Source organism: Hydra vulgaris, chromosome 01 (genome assembly GCF_038396675.1).
Source record: "Hydra vulgaris chromosome 01, alternate assembly HydraT2T_AEP".
In the NCBI taxonomy this organism is placed as follows: domain Eukaryota; kingdom Metazoa; phylum Cnidaria; class Hydrozoa; order Anthoathecata; family Hydridae; genus Hydra; species Hydra vulgaris.
The window spans coordinates 36,100,484-36,123,713 of record NC_088920.1 but is presented as its reverse complement, the minus strand read 5'-3'; the positions used below and the strand labels follow the sequence as shown (position 1 = coordinate 36,123,713).

General features: G+C 27.0%; 1 protein-coding gene across 2 annotated transcripts in view; it reads right to left on the bottom strand.

Annotated features, from left to right (window-relative positions):
- The window catches only part of LOC101241137 (uncharacterized), a 56,817-nt gene that overhangs the window by 21,791 nt on the left and 11,796 nt on the right, over positions 1–23,230 (bottom strand). For both annotated transcript variants that reach the window (XM_065788029.1, XM_065788028.1), the window contains exons 3-11: positions 21,587–21,684; positions 16,771–16,929; positions 16,091–16,228; positions 15,782–16,000; positions 9,047–9,130; positions 7,952–8,029; positions 7,766–7,793; positions 7,600–7,631; positions 7,346–7,384 (exon numbers count right to left, since the gene is read on the bottom strand). In XM_065788029.1, coding sequence (XP_065644101.1) covers positions 7,346–7,384; positions 7,600–7,631; positions 7,766–7,793; positions 7,952–8,029; positions 9,047–9,130; positions 15,782–16,000; positions 16,091–16,228; positions 16,771–16,929; positions 21,587–21,684 — 875 coding nt within the window. The remainder of the gene's footprint in view (positions 1–7,345; positions 7,385–7,599; positions 7,632–7,765; positions 7,794–7,951; positions 8,030–9,046; positions 9,131–15,781; positions 16,001–16,090; positions 16,229–16,770; positions 16,930–21,586; positions 21,685–23,230) is intronic.

The window sequence follows — 23,230 nt, the reverse complement described above, 5'->3', positions numbered from 1 at the left end:
AATACTCCGCACATGTTGTACAAATATGTTTTTAAAAAGCAAAAACTAAAATACTTTTAAAGTAAATAACTTTCTAGTCATTATTATTGCGGTTTTTTAAAAAACAATAAAACTTAATATACATCCATAATAATTTAATTGCTTTGACTTTTAGATGACATAAAATTGCAGCTTATTTGTTGAGGATGCCTAACTGTTGTCTCATAGTCGAAATTTTTTTACCATAAAAGTCTCTTTTGACTAAAAGATAAGGATATATATATATATTTCTAGTAAAGATTTTAAACTTACCATTTCTGGTAAAAAATGGCACTTAACTATACTATGACATCTAGTAAGACAAAATTAAGTACAGACTATATCAAAATGCGTTAGTTTAATTACAGAAACGAATTAAATTTATTGTTTTTTAAAACCATAAAAACACAAATTAAAAGACTAGAATGTTTTTAAAAACATACTGGATATTTTTATTTAATTTTTTAAAAAATAAAAACATTCTCAATGTTTTTATTTAATTTTTTAAAAAATAAAAACATTCTCAATGTTTTTATTTTTATTTTTTTACTGTAAAAAATGTGCTAAGTGTTGACTATCTTATAGCCTGCTGCTACAAGGGAGTTCTACTAAATTGATCTGTATGTGTCAGTATGTGTGTGTGTGTACTTGTCTATATATATAAATTTATACACACATATGTCATGTAAAAATTCAACTCTAACAAAACTCAGTTATTTACTGCAAACAAATGTTGTAATATTATAGATGTTTCTAAATAGTTGAATGCAATTATTAATAATATTGATGTTTCTAAATAGTTGAACACTCAAATACTCAACTTCTGGTAGTAAGACCTGCTTTATAAGTTAATCTTGAGCCACTGCCTCACTGTCAAAAGGACGCTTTCTCCTTTCTACAAATTCTATCATGGTCGCTGTTCAGACAAGCAGCAACCATGATAGAGTTTGTAGAAAAAACCACCAACCAAAACTCATTCTCGCTTGGCTAATCATTCAGCACAATTGCATCTTATAACTTTATCGGTTCCTTCACAGGGGCTATTCTAGGAAAAAAATATGGGCGGCTGTACCCTCATGCAGTAACCAAATTTGCCGTATGTAGGAATTGTTTCTCTAAACAACAAAATTTGTTTTAAAAAAATAAAAAGACTTTAGAGCATGAAGCCTCTGCTTCATGCTCTAAAGTCTTTAGAGCAGACTTTTATTCATCAAGCTTCTTTCCTCAAATATCAACGATTTGGAACTCTTCCCCATCTTTTTGTTTTCCTGATATAATTTATATATAATACAGTTTTTTTGTTTTTGTTTTCTATTAACTCTTAATTTAAATAGTGGTTGCTTACAGTTTTGTAGGGAGTGAATTAGTGTGTGTATATATACATATATACATATACACATATATATATATATATATATATATATATATATATATATATATATACATATATATATATATATATATATATATATATATATATATATACATATATATATATATATATATATATATATATATATATATATATATATATATATATATATATATATATATATATATATATATATATATATACATATACATATATATATATATATATATATATATGCATGTTAGGGTGTCCCAAAACACTTGTGAAAAATATTTTTTTTTAAACTGCTGATGCAGTCCCTCTTAAAAGTTTCTTTATGGTCCCATTATAACACCTAATTTTTTTTAGATCATTTAAATAATATTTAGGGGTCCCCCAAGGGTCATGAGTAAATTGCATTTTACGTCTCCAATTTGAGCAAATTTAGATAAATTTTTAGAGATCAGTCTTTGATGCAATGATAATTTGTTTATCCAATCTAGAAAGTTTTTTATTTGTAGATTCTGGAAATATACAACTTTTCTGTATATGGAAATTAGGTTTCAAGGACAAATAATGCTAAAATCAAACAAAATCATTACCTTTTAATTTCTACGGTCGGACTAGGTACTAGGTATATTTTATGATACCTACTAATAAATTTACATATAGAAAATACATTGGCATCAGTTTTCAGTTGTAAAATGTTTTAATTTTGACCCAATTATAATTCTATAGTTTTGTCTATATGTCAGAAGATTGTCACGATTGTACTTTAAAAAGTTGAGTCTGTGCTTCTCGACAACTTGCATAAGTTATTATTTTTGTAGTTCATCTTTTGTTATAATGGCATTGGAATTCTGTATGAGGGCAACACCACGTTCGGCACAGTCATTGACACAGGCCAAGTTTTTTATCTGTTCACATGCAATCTGATAAGATTAGTTTTTATTCCATTTTTCTACAGGCAAGACAAAAAAACTGTCATCAATCGTGGTAGTTTTGAAGAAACTTCTAGAAATGGTTAATTCAGATATTGAATGAGGAAGTGGCTTGATCAAATGCAATTCTTGATCATCTTTGATTTCTGATACAAGTTTTGCTTTCTCTTTAAAGGATAGATGTTGAGAAAACAGAGAGTGTTGCATGCTCTTGGCTTAAGTACCAAAAATGCCAGACCATAATCTTCAAACCTGCTGTCTACAAACCAAGGTCGTCATAATGCTGGTTATACAAATCTTTAATTTTCTAAACTATATCTGGTTTATATCTTCTCGGAAGTCTAGATTTTATTCAGAAAGGCAACACTTGAGGATATACTTTCTGTGCATTTTCTGCCGCTTTTAATTTTTGCTTCCAGTGACAGAATACAAAGTTTCTCATAACCTCACGACCAGAAGGTAGGGGTGCCCCTGTTATCTTGTCACAGGGATGACCAATCAGCCAGATTATATTGCTACTTTGAGTCTACGTGGATTTTGCCATTACACTGGATATAATCAGTATTATTCAGTTTTCTGTTATATATATATACATTATATATTATTATATAACTATTATTATAAGTATCTTATAAGACAACATACAATGTCATACATGTGTGACTTCTTTTGTGAGCACTGAGTTTACTAGATCAAAAAAATAAAAATTATACAGACCTAATAGGCTATATAATATTGATTGCCACTAGCTACTTCCTGAGATTTGCACAACCCTAGTAAATTGATACTGTCTTTTCATCAACAAAACTTGTAATAATCTATTAATATACAGAAAAATCTATTTTTTAACTCACACTGTTTGATTTTAACAAGTTTGATAACAAGTATATTTTTTGTTGGTCATGTGACAAGTATGCAGTCTGCCAACAGCAGACTACATACATATCACATGACCAACAAAAAATATTCTAGAAATGATATAGCATTCAATATTATTTACCAGCTCTTCACTTTTATTATTAACAGAACTCATTAACCAATGATGTCACAAAACATCATTATTATTGAAATAAAAAAAAATCTAAAATAAGTTAATTTATTATTTTTATTATTATTATCGTTAATTATAATTTGACATTATTTTAAGACATTTTACTACTGATGAGCCTAATGGCTTAATGTACAATTGTACATACAATACATATTATGCAAATTTATTAGCATCATAAAATACACTGTAGAAGTTAAAAACTCATGATTTTGCTTGATTTTGACATTGTTTGTCCTTGAAAGCAAATTTTTATGTACACAAAAGTTATATATTTCTAGATTCTACAAAAAAAAGATGGGATCATAAAGAAACTTTTAGGAGAGACTGCATCAGCAATTAAAATTTTTTTTTTGGGATACCCTAATATATGTGTGTGTGTGTGTGTGTGTGTGTGTGTGTGTGTGTGTGTGTGTGTGTGTGTATATATATATATGCATATATATTTGCAAATTGATGATAAGTGGTCCCCAAACATGCTTTGTAAGACCTTGAGAGCCTTGTTTTTGTCTATACATGCATAGGTTTTACTTATTAGGGTAAAGACAATTTTATAAATGTGTATAATAGTGACTCATTCCCTTTCTCAAAAAAGAAATTTCCAATTCCCTTTTTGAGACTCATTTTTCTCTAACCTGGCATATTTCTACCAACTATTGTCAGTATTACATGCATCAGTTTTACTTATTAAGACAAATATATGGATGCATACAGCAGGGGTAACTTGGGTGGTGGTGATCTCTTTGTAGATTCAGTTGAAGAACATTTCCTATGGCACATAACTACTTGGTAGAGAAGCTGATGTTGACTATCATTTTTTATCAAAACTTCATTAAAGTCAGCGGCCAAATTAACTGCCTGTTCTGCACAGCCACTAACCATTTTATGGCACTATCCTACAAGCAGCTTTGTAGTCATCACAAATAGCCCAGGTTTTTGGAAATGATGTCAAGAATTTTTTTGGTAGATTAATAGAGTCAAACAAACGCATTAAGCATCATGTAACAAAACTAATCATAGAGATTTTAGATAAACCTAGTTTTAAACAAACCTTGAGCAAGTCTTCTCTTACCACCTGCTAATGGTTTTTTTTGCATTTACAACTTTCACAGATAAGTAAAAGTGCAAGCAAATTTAGATTTACCCCCTTCCCATTATTTAACAAATTCTATTCTAAATCCATATTTTGATTACATTGTTGAAAAGTATTTTACTTACAATAATTTGTTGCAAATTTTTTAATTAAACTATAGCTCAGAAATTAATTTTTAATAAGTTTAATAATAGTGAATTTATGGTTGCATATAGGGGGTAGGGTAGGTAAGAAGTGGATGGCTTTGAGCAAATTATATTTATTAAACATATATTTAATACAGTAAAAAAGTTTAAAAATATGATTTAATAAAAGCAGCCATCTTCTTAAGTTTAAATAAAACTTAAGAAGATGGCTGCTTTAGACTTAACATGTGGGTATAGCAATATCTTTTATTTGTTTTACTATATATTTGTTTTTAGATGTAATGTTAAACAATTCATAGCAGCATTTTGTATGAAAAAAACATTTTAAGATAAGGTTTTAGACAAACTTTGGTCAATTTAGGGTTCTGAAATAGGGTTTGGGGGACCACTTTCCATAATCAGCTTGCAAAAATTTTTTACCATTATACTTTTTTTTATCAAACCTCACCAAATAAAAGTTTGTGCTATTTAAGACTCAAAAATAAAATTAAAAAATTTCTATATTAAAAAAAACAACCTTAAAAAATTTCAAAATTAATCACGCTAAGAAGAGGTTTAAGACCTCTTTTTAGCGTGATTAATTTTGAAATTTTTTAAATCTTGCTTACATATTTATAGCTAAAATAATGATATTGCAAAAAAAGATTTTTAATTGTTAAAATAAAATTTTTAAGTTTTCTCATTATATAGATATATTATAAACAATTGTTCCATATACTGCCTGCAAACTCAACATATAAAAAGACGTTTACACTTACAGACGTTTGTACGTATAGCTATACGAAGGGCATAACTAAAAAGATCTTAAAACATTAAAAACTATAGATGCGGCAGTTTGTGGCAAAAAAAACTTTTATACATCAAGTTTGCTTTGCATTTGTCTTACATTTTTTGATTAATTTTATTTACGGAGCATACAGTTGTACAAAAAAATATAAAACTAGTACAGGTATATCATTTCACGGATAAGAGTTTGTATTTATTACAATAGTAATAAATAAATAGTTTTAAAGAAATAACATAGTAATTACTATATTTAGTTTTTATTAGAATATATCCCATAAAATTGTATTCTATATACTTTTAATAAAAGGAATTTTCCTTAAAAATTTAAATAAAATCTTATTTCTACTTTGTTTTTTTCTAATTTTTTGCCACAAAGTGGCATCAAATAAGCAAAATTTTTTGGCTTCAACAATTTGCGAAAAAGCTGAGTCTATTATTTTTAATGGTCTAAGAAGAAGATGACATAATTTTAGCAATCAGAAATTATCAAGAGAGGGGCAAATCTAAAATTCAAGTTTCAAATTTTTTACTTGGATGAAACATTATGTTTCGTGTTTTTTTAATCTTGTCAATTCATTTTCAATAACATAAATATAAAAATTCAAAATAAAACAGGTTGAGCAAAAAAGACTTGTAATTATTAGAAAAGTTTTCTTATATTACACACAATCTTGTATAAAACGTTATATAAGTGGATTTTTTACATTTGCATATAACATATGTGTTTCTATATATTGTTTACATATAGACACAATTTTATTCCGATTTAGAGAACCCACTTGAAAAATGTTGATTAATTGCAATCGGTATAAGAGTTTATAAAATAGTTTATTTTTCAATTACATGCATAAACTTGATAGATCAGTGGTTTAATGCGCTGTCATGAGTGCCGTTTTGCAAGAATTCAAATTCACATATATATTTAAAGCAAAAAAATAAATGTAACAAAAGACTTGTAATTGTTAAAATAAAACTTAAAGCTTTTTCTAGCTAGGGTTTTTCTTTTTTTTTTTTTGCCTCCACAACAGCACCTTCTGGAGTAGCAGAACTGTCTAATTAAATTTTTTCTTTATTAAGTTTCAAACCATAATTTTTTTCAGACCATCCACAGCTTATTAGGACTAATTACCTGAGCACATTAATAACATAACTACTATTAAGTTCGGCAATTATATATATATATATATATATATATATATATATATATATATATATATATATATATATATATATATATATATATATATATGAGGCAGTCTTCTCTGTTTAGCCAGCGCTTTTGCACTCGCTAACACACCCACAAAACTTTGGCGAGCGCATAAAAAAGCGCTAGTCAAAAAAAATAAAAGCTTTTTGTTTTAAATTGCAACAAAACATTTTTGTTAATTTCCTCAACTTTTATGAAAAATGGCACTTTTACCAGTTTTTTTTTTTTAATTATATTATCAAAATATTTATTAAATTTATTAAATATATTATCTAGTATTTATTCAAAGCATGCTTTTCACTGTTTTTATCTTAATTTAAATAACAGGAAAAAATGAGTTTTTCAAATCGCGCAGGATAAATTAAAAATGACCATATCCTGTCAACACTTTTTTGTGCGCTGGCATTAAATTGGCATTAAACGGAGAAGACTGATGAGGGTTTCCCAAAAAACCAATATTTTTGAAAAATATATCCTTTATGTGTTCTATATGACAAAACAACACTGGCTTTGAAAAAATATTTTTAGGGGTCCTTCAAGTCCCTTGATCATATAATGATTTCCCAATTTCATAAAAAAAAAATTATTTAAAACTTGAAAACTTTAAAAAAAAAAAAATGTTATGACAAATTGATCAAAACATTTATAACTTAAGTTTTTAGTCACACTGATGTATAGGATATACTTTTTAAGTGTATAAAAGCATAAAAACATTTTTGTTTAATACATTTCATAAACTTGAAATTCAAATCAACCTTGTTGGAGAGACTTTTGTAATCTAAATCATCTTCATCCTAGCAATAAAAATAAAAAGATTCTGAAATCAAACATTTTATTATTACAAAAATATTGAAACATTTTAACTAAAATTATGTTAATTATAACACATAATTAATAAAATATTACTAATGAAATATATTTAAAGAACTAATATTGTTATAAAATATGATATATTGTTATAGTATATAAAAATGCAGCATGATAATAAAAAAGTATATAAAAAACTTACCATCAAACTACCTAGATTTGATTTTTTTTTTCCTTTCAAAGCAAACAAAATATATTGGTAAAATAGATTTTTTTTTTAATGAAATTTATTTTAAAATTAAACATGCATATAATAAAAATATAATAGATAATATAAATATAATAAAGTATAATATAAAATATTATACCTGATGACTTTTCTAATTCATAAATATTCTAAAACATAAATGAGACGATTAAAACTGTTTTAAAAAGATTTTTAAAATTACTTTTGAAATAAAAGAAGTAAAAGAATAAATTTAAATTAATAATAAACAAAAATAGTAAAAAAAAAACATTAAAAAAAGTAACAAACAATATATAAAATTTTAAACTTGTTGCAATTGTTCTTTTTCTTTTTGCATTAGTCTCATTTCTTCAAGCATGATATTTTTAAAATTTTCTATCTCTGTCTAAAATTACAATGCATGAAATTTTTTACAAAGCAACATAAAATATAAATTTGGATAAAAAAACAAAACCAAATATATTCTGTAAATTTTTACGTTAAAAATATCTACATATAGTAATAATTAATAAGAAAAATAGTAGCAACAATACTTTCTTTCTTCACATTTAATGCCCATGGTTCTACATTATGGAATCATGGACAATTGTGTGGTCAAGACATGCCATTTTCTTATTTAAATATGATAAATAAGAAAATGGAAAGAAAAAAAAAAAAAAGTAAATTCAACAAGGCAGCAGGCAACAAGACATGTTGCAATAAACAAAATGAGTATGATGATGCCCTTTCTCTTTTAGACAAGGTGCAAAAACACATTGTAAACATAGTTGGACCTGCTCTTGCACTCAACCTGCAACCATTATCACATTGTGGTAATGTTACTTCACTTTCTCTTTTCTACAAATACTATAACTGCTCCAAAGAGCTAGTGTCTCTTGTGTCATCTACTAAAATTCATTCTCGTGACTTGTTATTCAATTAAGTCTCATCTGTTTTCTGTGACTATTCCTAAGTGCTCCAAAAACATTTGTCTAGTTTTTTTCCTCAAACATCAGTTCTTCGGAATTCGCTTCCTTCATCTTGCTTTCCTGATTCATACAATTTGCAATCTTATAAGTCATCTGTCAATTGTAATCTTGCTTTATAAACTTTATCTTTTCTCTTCCAGTAACTTCCAACTCTAATAGTGGTTGCTTGCAGCCTTGTTGAAAGATATTCTATTTTAACGAATTTCAAATTTGATTATATAAACAAAGTAAAAAAAACGAATTTCAAATTTGATTATATAAATAAAGTTTCTCTCAATTTGAAGTTGTGTTTAACATCAAATTTATATAAATAAATTTGATGTTAAACACAACTTCAAATTGAGAGAAACTTTAATGTACTTTAAAAATATAATTTGCGTAAAAAATATCAAACATTTTATCTGTTTTAAAAAATGATTTCATTAAATAATCACCTTCATTTTCTCCTGCTCCTGATTTTTCCAAAGAGCATGTTCTTTTTGCAGATCTTGCATCAACTTTTCATTCTTTAAGGAATCCTATTTAAATGAATAAATTTTTAAAAATTTTAACAATTTAATTAAGTTTAACATTGTTTAAGTTGATTGATCAACATTGATTATATCTACAAACTGTATATAATTTTAATATTAATTTATAATTAATTTAATTAAAAGCTTATAATGTCTTATCATCTATAAAATCTCTTTAAGGTCTCAAAGTTTATTCTAACAGTGTACAAAGATAACAGAAAGTCATGCCATAATTAAAACTTAAGAATTGTCCTAGGTAACTTTATGTAACTTAAGTACAAGTTTATTTATAGAAAGCTTATCCAGTTATGAAGAGCAATAGTCCCACTTTTCTATGAAAATAGTTAACAAGTCAGCAGTAGAATGATATGATTGAAATCTGTAGGGAAGAGTGGGTAGAAGTAGGATGTGGTCCCACTTCTCTCCACTCTGCCCTACCAATGCTACTGATCCCTAATCATAGTTATCTAATAAAAACAATGGGATTTCTTTCCTTCTATTTATGAGACATTGCTTTGTCTCCCAATGTGTAGTAAAAACCATATTTTTAAAAAGTACCTCCTAAAAACGATTTTTGAGGAGTGAAGTTGGACAAAAAAAATTAATTGATTTCCCATTTCTCTCATATCATTTTTGTGTAATTATATTGTGGAAACCTTTGAATGTTTATGATTCATAATTTGATTATGTGGTTTACGATTTTAATAGTTTTTAATTAATGTCTCACACACACACAGTGTGTGTGTGTGTGTGTGTGTGTGTGTGTGTGTGTGTGTGTGTGTGTGTGTGTGTGTGTGTGTGTGTGTGTGTGTGTGTGTGCGACAAGTGAGTAATCAAAAACATTTTAACAACTTTTAGTTAACATAGCTGAATGAGCAATCACAACTTTTTCAAAACTGTCCTGAAAAATTTAACAAATTTGTAAATAAAAAATGGTTATCACTCAAGAATAAAAGTTTCAATCAAAAGGTAATTAGTAAAACTTGAAAAAAGTTTGAATACTTACCTTGACTATAAATCTAATATTATAATTAGTCTTTTTTAAAATACTTTTATTTTTAACAATTAATTAAAAACTCTGTGTGTGTGTGTGTGTGTGTGTGTGTGTGTGTGTGTGTGTGTGTGTGTGTGTGTGTGTGTGTGTGTGTAATAATAATAATATGAGTTGGATAAAAAAGTTCTTGATATAGATTTTTTTTTAAATTTCATGACGTGAAATTACCCTCATAGGGTATTTTAATTTTCATGAAGTGAAATTATCCTCATAGGGTAATAAGCTTGTAGCTAAATATTTGCACAATATTTTTAGCATATCTTTAATCATATTTTTGTTGTTGTTGTAATCATGTGTTTCCTCTATACAAACTTAATAATGAAATTTTTTGGAAGTAATTCTTATTTTTCTTTTACAAAAGAAGTTAAAGCTTTTTAAATCTTTACAAATTTCCAGACGATTATGTCTCTTGATATTTTTTACTCTCTTACCATGTAGTGCTGTTATTTTAAATTTGATAAAATTGACAAACTTAAAACATAATTTATAAAAAGGATCTTGCTAAATAATTATTAATGTTTTGGTTTATAGATTTAATGTTTTTTATTTTTAACATTATAGCATAACTGTACTATACAATGTTTTATGAGTCAGTAGAATCCTGTTAACTCAGACTCTGAAGGGGTATATATATATATTACCTGACTTAGCGAATGTACAAATTAAGTGAAGTTTCTTGTGGGACTTTTTGAAAATGCCCAACTTATCAAGATTTCAAGGCTTATCAAATGTTTTTCAATATATAAATATTATGTACATATATAGAACTCTGTATCCTCATGTGAAATATATACTTTTGTATATATAATATATATTATAAAAGAAAATCGTCTGAAATAGATGTTTGTTTCAGTGACTCGCACAATTTTTTTCAAACGTTTTTGAAGCATTCAAAGCTATTCTTTTAATGACTTTGTCAACGTTTTATCAGGGGTTTTGTTTCCTTTATTTCTTCGTTAACTATCTCGATGATATCTTGAACAATTTCTTCATCTGTCATCACTCCTCCCATAACCAAAATGTAATCATCAATCGTTAAGAAATCTTTGTACGTAAAATCATCCAGAACAAGATCTTCATCATGCTGACGTAACTGATTAATTAAATTTTTTAATGCAGGGAAGTATTCATCATCTTTGTCTTGTACTACTTCCTTAAATCCTGCTTTGAAACTTCATTCTAAGAATAAAGCATTTTTGTAGCATCAAGCATGAGAATTAAAGGCATTTGTTTTTTGTTATCAATAGCATTTATGATCTTGTTAATTAATTTAAGATTCTCAATATTTGGATGGGCAGTGCAATTTATAATAACAATTGTTACCTTATGGCCTTCTAATGCAAACTTTCTGTTGTTTTCATTGACCTACTCCTTAAATAGTTTAGAGGTCATTCAGCTCTTTTTTTGTGCATGGTAACAACATGGAGTACTTCTAATTTCTTTAAAGCAACAGGGTTTGTTTGATTTTCTTAATAACAAACATTGAGAGTTTCTCTGCACACATGATCAAGCCTTTCCAGGAAACATGTGTAACTTTTTGTCTTGTATATCCACATGCGTATACTTAAGTACAAATAAATATAATTACTATATAATTATATTTATTTGTTCTTAAGTATACGCAAGTTTAGCTTATGGATAAAGGGTTTACTTTGTACGGTTTGGATAAGACATTTACTTCATACGGGAATGTCCATGGTTTGAATCCCACCACTGTCCACTTTTTTGTTTTTCTTTTAAATACCCCTGGTCATACATTTGCTTTGTAACCGTTTATCTTTTCTTTTTTGTATATAAAATACCTTCTTGTTGTATATTTATGATTGATACACATCTCATCACATTCAGATTTCTTATACCATTTAAGATTTTTAGTGTATTCTCTAAGTAAGGCGCACACATATATATACATAATTTTTAAGCTTCAATTAGGTCATGGCATCTAAACATTTTTCGCCTTAATTGTTTCATATTTCCTTTCTAATCCTGTACGTTTTTTATCGCCAACCTTTTAGTGCTTTGTAATTTTGGATACCTGTTGCTTTTTAACATTCGGCTTTGTGCATTTAGTTCTACCAGCCTCTTCCCTTTTGTTTTACTATACTGGTGAACAATTATTAACAATAATAATTATTAATTGTTATCCAATTATTAATAATAACTATTATTAATAATTGCATAACAATTAATAATAATTATTATTATTAGTTGGTCTTACAAGCAGTCAATAAAAACTTTTAATTCAACAATGTCATTTATTTAGAAAAAAAAATTCTTTTACTTCAACTGTCCAGATAAAAAAAGTTTCAATTATGGTTTAGAAACTCTACCATTTCCACTAATTTGGGTGCAACAGATGCATGCGATTAATGGACCAGCCTTAGTCGCATCTTGAAATTTTTACCTACTACTACATTTCTCACCATTCAAATGCATACTTTTTTTTGTAAGCGCTTTAGAAAACAAACCGAACTCATCTTTCATGTGAGTTGTAACAAGACATTATTGTCAGCTAAACTCTTTTCCTATAAGGAGTAGTAATTTGATTGGTAAAATCTTGACCTTCATCTATAAAAAACAAGAAAAGCAATTTTAAAATCACCATAAATTTTATTAGCTATGGGTTTAGGACTTTATTTGCTTTTCATGCACTGCATGGTTTCATGCAGTGTGTGGTTTCATGCAGTGCATGGTTTCATGCAGTGTGTGGTTTCATGCAGTGTGTAGTTTCATGCAGTGCATGGTTTCATGCAGTGTGTGGTTTCATGCAGTGCATGGTTTCATGCAGTGTGTGGTTTCATGCAATGCATGGTTTCATGCAGTGTGTGGTTTCATGCAGTGCATGGTTTCATGCAGTGTGTGGTTTCATGCAGTGTGTGGTTTCATGCAGTGCGTGGTTTCATGCAGTAAGTGGTTTCATGCAGTGCGTGGTTTCATCCAGTGCGTGGTAATGAGTCAACTGCATTTCAATTGGAAATCAATAAATAAAAAATAATGCTTAAGCTATTTGTGCATTGTATAAATCATTAATATCAATTTTTGCTTAGGGGGAAGGTTTAAGGAAATATTTATTCAAAAATTTAAATGTTTTAAATTGGAAATAAATTAAATTTTAATAAAAATGATAATAAAAAAGATATTTTTAAAAATAAGCTATTAGAGTTTTATTGTTTTGTTTAAAATAACTATGAAAATTTTAATTAGTTTTTATATATTTTTAAACTCCTGTCTTAATTTTGTATACATATTACAAGCATTTAATTTTTAAGAAAATATTGAATAAGATTTAAATAAGATATAAAAGTATTTTGTACCTTATTTAACGATTTTTTTAATTTAAAATATTTAATCAACGCTAAAATCATTTTGACTGTTGTGATTAGCGGTTGTTTTTTAATAATTATACTCTATCGTGTTTTATTTTTCTTGTTTTATCTGATGATTCATAAAATGAATTAAAATATTAACGCTTAAATCATAATCTTTAATAATAATAAAAATAATTGTAATAATATGGTTTTACGATAAGATTTCATATCATAATTCAAGATCAATGTAAACATTTTTTTATTGAATAACAGTTATTGAGGTCAAAACAGTTTTACGGTTTTTAAAAAGCTAAAAATTTCAAAACTGGAAGCATTTCCAGAAATTGCAATTTGCGATCACTTAATTTGAGCCCTGAATAAAATACCTGATATTGTTTTAAATGATACATTTTTTTTTTATTCCCAACTATCTAACCATCCATCGGATGTTTAAAAGTTGTCACAACCAAGTTCTTTTGCAAAATGCAAAGCTTTGACTTTGAAAATTGTTCCAGACACAGGAGTGTTTTGGTGGTGGGTGTTTAAAAGCCACATACAACATGCTTTATCCAAATCGATATTCAGGGAGACTCTCATTCTCACTCTTTTTGAAGTAGTTTTTTTCGATTTCTGAATATATTGTGTGTTTTTCTTTTGACCATCCAGACAATGTTTGCTTTGGAATGCCATATTTCTTTGATATACAGATAATTCTCTATTTGTCAAGATCTTTTGGTTTTATGTATTTTTCTGTTATAGTTCTAATTGTTAGCTTTCTTTTAGCAACAATGTGTTTTGTTGGGGAGTGTGTAGGAAATGTGGCGTTAACATCAGAATTGCATATTTTTGTTCAATTAAACAGTTGTTTAATTAAATAACATGTGGAAGGTGCTACTCCATCTAGTTGAGTTCCATATGTCAGTAGTTATAATAACATAATTAGCTTTCTTTGCCAAAAAAAGAACTTATCTGTTACCTTCTGATAAATATTACAAATTTTAATAGTCAAAAAATATTTCCTGCCTGGTATTGTTTAACTAGGCTTTAAAAACTAAAGTAATCTTTTAAAACCAGGGTCCTCCACTGTACTAAGAGGCTATATATCAGTACATATCATTTCATCAATAAGCTTTGTAATTTTTACTGCCCTTGCATCTTTGCTGTGAGAGGTCTAGTTTCTGCAAACACTAGGTGTATTGTTGGTTTATTATGAGATAAAGATCTAGGCCTAATTTTTCCAGAACTGAATGCAGAAGAAGACCTTCTTGTGTTGGTTTCTGCACCCTTAGACCTAGGCATCGAACTTGTGGATATGATTGCGGGTGCAAAAAAATTCAAGTTACTTAGACAAGGTCATAGAACTTTCAAAACTTGAATTAGGAATAGACCTTGAAGATGAGTATACAGTAAAACTATTATCGCATACATTAAAATCAACAACTCTATCGGTATTCTGTTTCTGATTTTCCATATCAGATTTATGAAAAGTTGAATAAAAGCGAACATGTTAAAGTGAACACTTTAGCATGTTAGATGTTGCATGACTAAGAAATTCTGCAATCACCCATAAATTTGATTGTTTTGCAAAAGTTACATATTGCATATTTAGTGTCATTTACCTTGATTGTAAAATTGTCCCATAACTCACTTTTCTTACATTTTGGCTTTGTAATCAATCAATATAAATTTATATATTCTAAAATAAAGAAATAACATTTATAACAATAAAATAACTATTACAGCAATAATAATAAAAACAATAACAATTATTAAAATAATACCAATAATAATAAAGACAAAAATAAAAAATATATGTATATCATATATATATATCAATTGTTTCCACACATTTAGTAAATTCAAATATCAATAATTTTCATAACAGATAATTATTTATTTTGCATAAGTACAACTCAAAATAAATAAAATCTGTTAGAGTGTTTGATTACAGTTACTTAACTTCAACATTGATGTTAAACATTAAAGTGAGATTTTAACATAAAATAAAGTGTTGAAGGAAAGAAAAGCAAAGAAACAATATTTTTTGTTAGTCATGACAACAAAAAGTGCATATCTTTATCTATAAAATGTTCAATGAAGAATTTACAAAAGTAGTGAAGCTGTTAAACTAAAAAAATAACTTAAATAAATCCGAAATGTTAAAGTTTGTTAAAAAAAAGAGAATCGTGATTCTTTCAATTCTTTGAGAATTGGTGGAATCAGAATCAACCCACCTCTAGTTAGAAGCTAAATGTATACATGTTAAGGAAAAACTGAAATTGTTCAAAGTATTACCTCATTTTGAACGATTTTCATTTTCTGCTTTTCTGCTATAAGCTCAGCTTCTGTAGCAAGTAACCTTTCTCTTACAACATTTATCTCATTCTGAACCTGAGAATTGTACAACGATGTTGGTGATAAGGGAAACATTTTTTGACTTTCATTAGGATGTCTTCTCTGAAGGTGACTTGACAAGTAAAATTCAGAAACAAAACTTTTATTGCAGTAAACACACTAAAAATAAACTTAAATTAATACAATATTCTAGTTTAGAGTTGCATTATTGTATTTCTTTTATTAATGTATGGTTATAAGTAACTATACTTTATACTGTCCACTAGCTCCAGCTCTGATCATTAATTGGTAGTCTGCAATTTGTACTTTTGCTTTGTTAAATTCTTTTTTCAGTTTCTTGTACATTTCATTTCGAAGATTTAGTTCATTTTTAGCTGCTGCTTCTTGCTAAAAAATTATAAGTATATATAAAAATCAAAGTAAGTTTTTCTAAATATTTTTGCTAAAAACAAATAATAGCAGTCCTTGATTATCTCAAAGTGTGAAGTTTCGGAGTTTTATCTACAGTGAAATCTAAAAATCTGTGCTGAAATAAAATTTCAGCACATATTTTACTATATTCAACATATTAAATTCCAATTAAAAGACTTTCATATTTACTGCTATGTTTAGAATGAGTATTTATTATTAAATTAACGTACTTTAATTGATTTAAAATTAATGATTTTCAAACCATTGTATCTTAAATTGCTAATACTTGTTGTTTGCTGCTGAATTCTATTATTTTGCTGTTTAGTGTTGTATTGAGTGTTCTAGTATTTAGTGTTGATTTAAATGTTCTTGTGTTTTGTTGTTAAGCATTGTGTTGAGTGTTTTTATGTTTTGTTGTTTAGTGTTGTGTTAAGTGTCCTCTAATATATTCATGCGTTTGGTTTGTACATATCATTGTTGCTAAAACTATTTAAAAAAAAAAAAAAGAAAGTAAAAACCTGTTGAACAGCTTGAATATGTTCAGTAACAAGATTGATTGTGGTCTGCTTTTCCTCCAAACTTGCTTGTAAATACTGCTGACAGTGCAAAAGGTATTCAATCATTAACTGTGCAAGCCGAAATAACTTTATAAAGTTTGGATCCAAACTATCATGACCCTGAAGACAAAAAATTTTGATTATAAGAATTAAAAAAAAACTTGTAAAATTGATTATAAGAATTAAAATCTTTTTACTTCATGTTGATACCAACTAAACCTACAACCGGCTGAAACAAGTTTCAGCCACAACCTAACTTAATTTTCACAACTACTTTAAACTAAATTTGAAGCTCATTCTACTTTTAAATTAACGTGCCGGACATTTATAAAAAATACAATTTTAGAATCAAGAAGAACTTCTAAAAATCAAAACATCTTGTCTATTTCTTTTTTACGTTATTCACCTCCCCAAGACCCAGAAGGCCACAACAGTAGAGGAGACTATTGTGGTTACAACCCCCTCTCAACTCTTTAATTCCAAAACATAAACTTTAATGAACAAGGTCGCTGCGCGGAGAAACAAGTTGAGCGCGGCACTACCAGGGACATGAAGGGGGTCAAACTTGGAACTAATTGCTTATGAAGCAAGAGCTCTACCACAACACCACTACCGCAACCTAGATAAAATGAAAAAACAGTATGTCAGAAATATACAAATTTGCATACATTAGTAATAAGTTTTGCTAATTTTCAAATGAAGCAAAAAGGTAATAAAAAAAATGTTTTTATACTAAAAATTAAATAAAGTCCCTTTAAAAAAAATTTTTTTATTTTGCTTTTGTCTATATTTTTTTTTTCATAAAAAAAAGTTATTTAGTTTTTCAATATTGATTTATTACCTTTCTTTTTTTCTTCTTTTTTTGCAGCAGATGCCATTTTTTCTTAATTTTAAAAAAATTGAACTTTCATAATTTGTACTTAAAAAAGAGAAAATGCTTTATAATCAAACTATTTTTTTAGATTTGGTTTTATGTTTTTGAAAAACTATTATTTATAAAAACATGACTTATTTTCATACATGTTATGAAAAAGAAAGCATACAAAAACAATCAAAGCAGAATTACAAAGCTCCACTGGAGTTAGGAAAAACAAAAAGCGAGGTTTTAAAAATCTTTGATACTTCACCATACACTCTTTCAACCTAGAAAAAGTATAAAGTTTTTGGCGCATTTGTCAAGAAATTATGGCATAATGGTTGAAAGTTGACATGCTCAACAAATGAGAACTGAAGATAGTTCAATAGGCAGTTTGATGGAAAAAGCTTATATTTTGTGAAGAAATTTAGTTTTCCTGCGTCAGATAAATGGTTAAGTTAAATTCCAATTTTACTTTATCCAATCTTTCTGATTAGTGACTTTAAACGCTATTATTGTAATTTCCAGAATTGGGCTAATATAAATTATATTGTTGAAGTAAATATTATATTTTGTTAATGATGAAATTATTGCACCATACTCAAGTCATTTAATGTTAATGAATTCAACCTTTTCTACAAATGTTTGCAACAAAAGTTTACATATAAAAAATGAAAAACACACAGGAGTAAAACATAGTAAGGTTCATCTGATAAGGATGGCTGCTGGAAATGTTAAAAAAGAAAGACTTGATGTTTATAATAGTATAAAATGTTTAAAACTGGAAAGTCAAATTTATTGGGGCCATCAAAAAAGCTGGATGAGGACAGAATTATTCGAGAAGTGTGTCAAAGAAATTGATCAAAAGTTTAGTGTTCAGAAAAGAAAAATTGTTTTAATTTTCTGTTTATGTCAACATAAATATACTGTTTATGTCAACAAATACATGGAATTCCACTCCAGACTTTTATGAATTGTTTCAAGAAATCAAAAGTATCAGTATAAGCAACGGAAAAGCCAATAAATGATAATAAAAATTCTTTATGTGTTATAGATGCTGAGGAAGATGTAATGGAAAATATAAAAGATGATTTTGAATAGTTAAAAGCAAAATTCTATGCAGACTTAAAGATCATGGGCGAAAAGTTGCTAGACATAGATTTCGATATTTGCCAACAAATCATAAGATCAGGACATGGATTTAAATGCTTATAAAAGACAACTCACAATTACTTTCTGTGAACATACAAAACTTTAAAACACAATTATTGTATATAACACTACTTGTTTTACTATTAAAACGCATTGTATATAAAAATGCTTGTTTGGTTTGCTTCTGTTCGTTACTTTTACAAGAATATTTGAAAAAGCAACAAATAGAAAATAACAAAAAAAAAGTCAACTTTCTATAATTTCAAAATCTCTCTTACTCAAACTTAAAAACCAAGTTACAGTATTCTTTAAGTTTAACATTTTATGAAATCAAAGGTCAAAAACGCACTTACTAAAATTAAGAGGGGTAGCACAGTTCTACTTATTAAAAAATATTTTTACCATGTTTAAATAATTCGATGCAATTAAAACTTGCTTATGATTTAAATAACAAAAAGTAAAATTTCTTTTTTTTACTTGTAATAATATTAATATTATTTTAGTATTTTTTATTTTATAATATTATATATTATAGTATACTTAAACTTAGTAAAATACTTATCATGCTTATTTTGATGGATACATATTTGATTTGGTGATCTGGTGATGGATACATATTTCTGATTTGGTGGTCTGGTGATGGATACATATTTCTGATATGGTGGTGTGGTGATGGATACATATTTCTGATTTAGTGGTCTGGTGATGGATACATATTTCTGATTTGGTGGTCTGGTGATCGCACAGTTATTTTTAAAAGGGAAATGCTTTTCGAAAGAACATAGAAAATCTTTTTGTTGCAATGGAAAGATTCAACTTTTCTTGATTTAATTGTTTCTTCTTTTTTTTACCCCCTAAAATTTTGTATAAAGTCATTCAAAAACTTCATTTTGTAAATAGCAGCTGCGATTTTTCATCTTATTTGGCAATAGACAAAAGGTGCACAACTAATTACACACAATACTAAATTAAGGTGTGTGCACCTATTCACCTGAAAATAAGATGTAAAGCAGAGGACTCAGTAAGAGTGATGTTATTCATCGATATAGGAATATCAATATAGTGATGCCATTCATCAATATAGGAATATCAACAACATTGCAGTAATTATTATTAGTAAACAACGGACTTTTGTTTAAGTTAAAACTCACCAGCAACTGCAAGACCAATGCAATCTTGAGAAGAACAAAAAAAAAAAAAAGATTGACTAAAGAGGTGCTAATCAAAAGTGCATAAGATTTCAAAATGAACAGATTAGTTGATACTTAAGTATATCCCCAGACCAAGCATTGGAGTCTTTTTTTTTTTTGTAAATCTAAAGATAATATTAATCAACTATCTAAAAATAAAAAAATTTAAATTTGTTTTACAAAGAGCAAGTAGGTCTGCTGAAATTTGGCAAGATTAAATAGATGAAAAGTTACTTTTAAGATGATGAATATTTGCAAAAGATTAAAACAATTCGGCAATAATATCAAATATTTTAACTGTACTATACACCTGTTTCGAATTATTAGAAAAATTGACTTAATCACAGGTAGTACATCGCAATCTTAACAATAAGCTATATATTTGTTCCAGTTCTGCTAACCAACTCAAAGTTCTAACAAAGAGCTCTTGATACAGCCTCATCAATTGACTAACAAGAACACCATTCATGCACAACGTGGGACTCTTTATATTTTAGAGCTGTCGATAAAATCAGTAACACAGAGAGCTGATTTAGAGTTAAACCCTACTATCAGCAGCCTCAGAATCACTAAATTGAATTTTAGAGATACCCTCATAAGAATACATCAGTTGAGTTGCACTGCCACTACCAAAGAGGAACAAGCAAAAGTATTGTAAAAAAATATAAAAAGAAACCATGAAGGTACAAAAGTACAAAAAAAATCAAGCATAAGGCTTTTGCTTGTTATCTTCTTCACTTAAAAAAAATAATTTTTTTAAGTAAACTTTTTTTTTACCTTTATTGTAATAACTAAGTTAAAAAAAACTTTCGTGTACATAGTATGTGAAGAAATTGTAACTCATTTAAAAATTAAATTTTTTTTGTTAAATATAAACGATAATTATTTTTTTTAATATACAATTTGAAAAAATAATTTCTTAATCTATTAAATAAAATAATCTTTAAATGCAAAGTTTTTATCTCAAATATTACCAACTTTTATTTTATTATAAAAGTAAAATAAACATAAATTAAACAAAATTTTTTTAAACAGATTTTTTACATTTAAATAATAAAAATTATTTTGTAGAACAGTTAAATTGTACTTGATAATAAATTTCTTTTTATCATAGAAATTTACATTTTAAAATGCTTTAATTGATTGTGATTAACAATAGTATTATGTTTTAATATAAATTTTTCTTAAAATCTTTAAAAAAAAGGTTTCAGTAAAACTAAAGTAGTGGACGAATGATTGATTAATAAAATATGATCAATTGTACAAATAATCGGACATGTGTCCACCGCCTATTTCTTAACATAATATATCTTTTATCAAATGTAGATTTAAAGTAGATTTGTTCTCGTAAATGCTTTTTACTTTTTATTTTTATTTAAAAATTTCAATCCCTCTCCCCCACCCCTCTTCACCATCAGATAAGACTAGATGAACACTATCACTGAAAAATTTTTTAAATTTCTAAAAAAATTCTGGGCTTTTCATTGATATATAATAAACTATTTGTCATCTATTACTTTATTTGCTTAAACTAAAAGTATGAACAATTGTTTAGTAAATCAAATAAAAATAGTCTTACCAATTCATATTCAATATTGCAGTACGTAACAGTTGCAATGTTTTCTTGAATTGCATCAACATCAACTTCATTTGCAATTCTATTTATATCAAGACCAGCTAAATAAAAATCAAACTTTGTTTTATACATACATACATACATACATACATACATACATACATACATACATACATACATACATACATTGTATGTATGTATGTATGTATGTATGTATGTATGTATGTATGTATGTATGTATGTATGTATGTATGTATGTATGTTTGTATCCAAAATGATTATTTTATAAAATGATCTTTATCTTTAGGATTTTTATATCATTTCGTTTCTTTAGAATTCCATTACTTTAAAAAAAACTTTAAACTTCTAACTGGCACAATGAATTTGTAATGGCTTAGCTGTTACCAAGGGTGTAAACTCTTTATTCCAATCTTTAAACTGAGAAGTATTTGACCAAACACAAGTCTTCTCTGGATAAACTAAAGCATTGTTAAAAGAAAAAAGAAATGTTTGGTTCAAATGTAGAAGGAAGAAATTCAAGAACATTAATTTACTTGCAAAATAAAAAAAGATGAACAATAATTTAAAAAAGGTAAATCAATGAATTAAAGATTTTAAATATGGGCTTGCTTTAAATTTAAAGTTTACCTCCAAGATAGTTTATGAATAATAAAAGTAAAGTCAAAGACAATATAATAACAATCCAACTAAGAAATGGTAGCATTGAAATTGATTTACAAGTAATTGCATATAGATTGAATAGATATTTTTTGCATCGGTATTCAATAAACCACAAAACACAATCTGTAGAAATCCGGATCTTAATACTTCTGCTGTAGAGAATAACTTATGCAAGCTGGACAACTGTAACTGGAATAGACAATTATCTAAAGTTGGACAAGGCAACAAAAATAGACAACCATTTAAAAGAGTGCAAACCCGCTTTAGCCAAACCACAATTGTAAATGTTTAATAAATCATTTGAAATAAGTAAACTCCCAAAATTATGGCAGTGTGCTAATATCATTCCATTGTTTAAAAATGGTAACAAATCGGGCCCAAGCAACTATAGACCTGCATCTTTAACATCTGTAGTTTTTAAAGTCATGGAAAGGATAATTAAAGATAAAATGATAAAATATTCATCTAGAAAACATGTTAATATACAAAAACCAACATGAATTTATCAATAATAAAAGTTGTGTGACAAACTTATTAGAATCTCTAGATATCATCACAAGTTCAATAGATAATGTTTAGGAAATAATTATTTTATTTCTAGATTTTACCAAAGCATTTGATTCTGTTTATTAAGAAAAATTATTGTTAAAATTGTAATCTCTTGATTTTAAATTATATATATATATATATATATATATATATATATATATATATATATATATATATATATATATATATATACATATATATATATATATATATATATATATATATATATATATATATATATATATATATATATATATATATATATATATATATATATATATACAGGGCTCGAATTAAGCGTATCGCGATCGTGAATCACGATTACTTTTCGCACCTTTGCGATTAGTTTTTTCTTAAAATTTGTTTTATTGCAATCTTTTTTTCGTGATTATTCTTTTTTTATTTTAGAAGATTGGT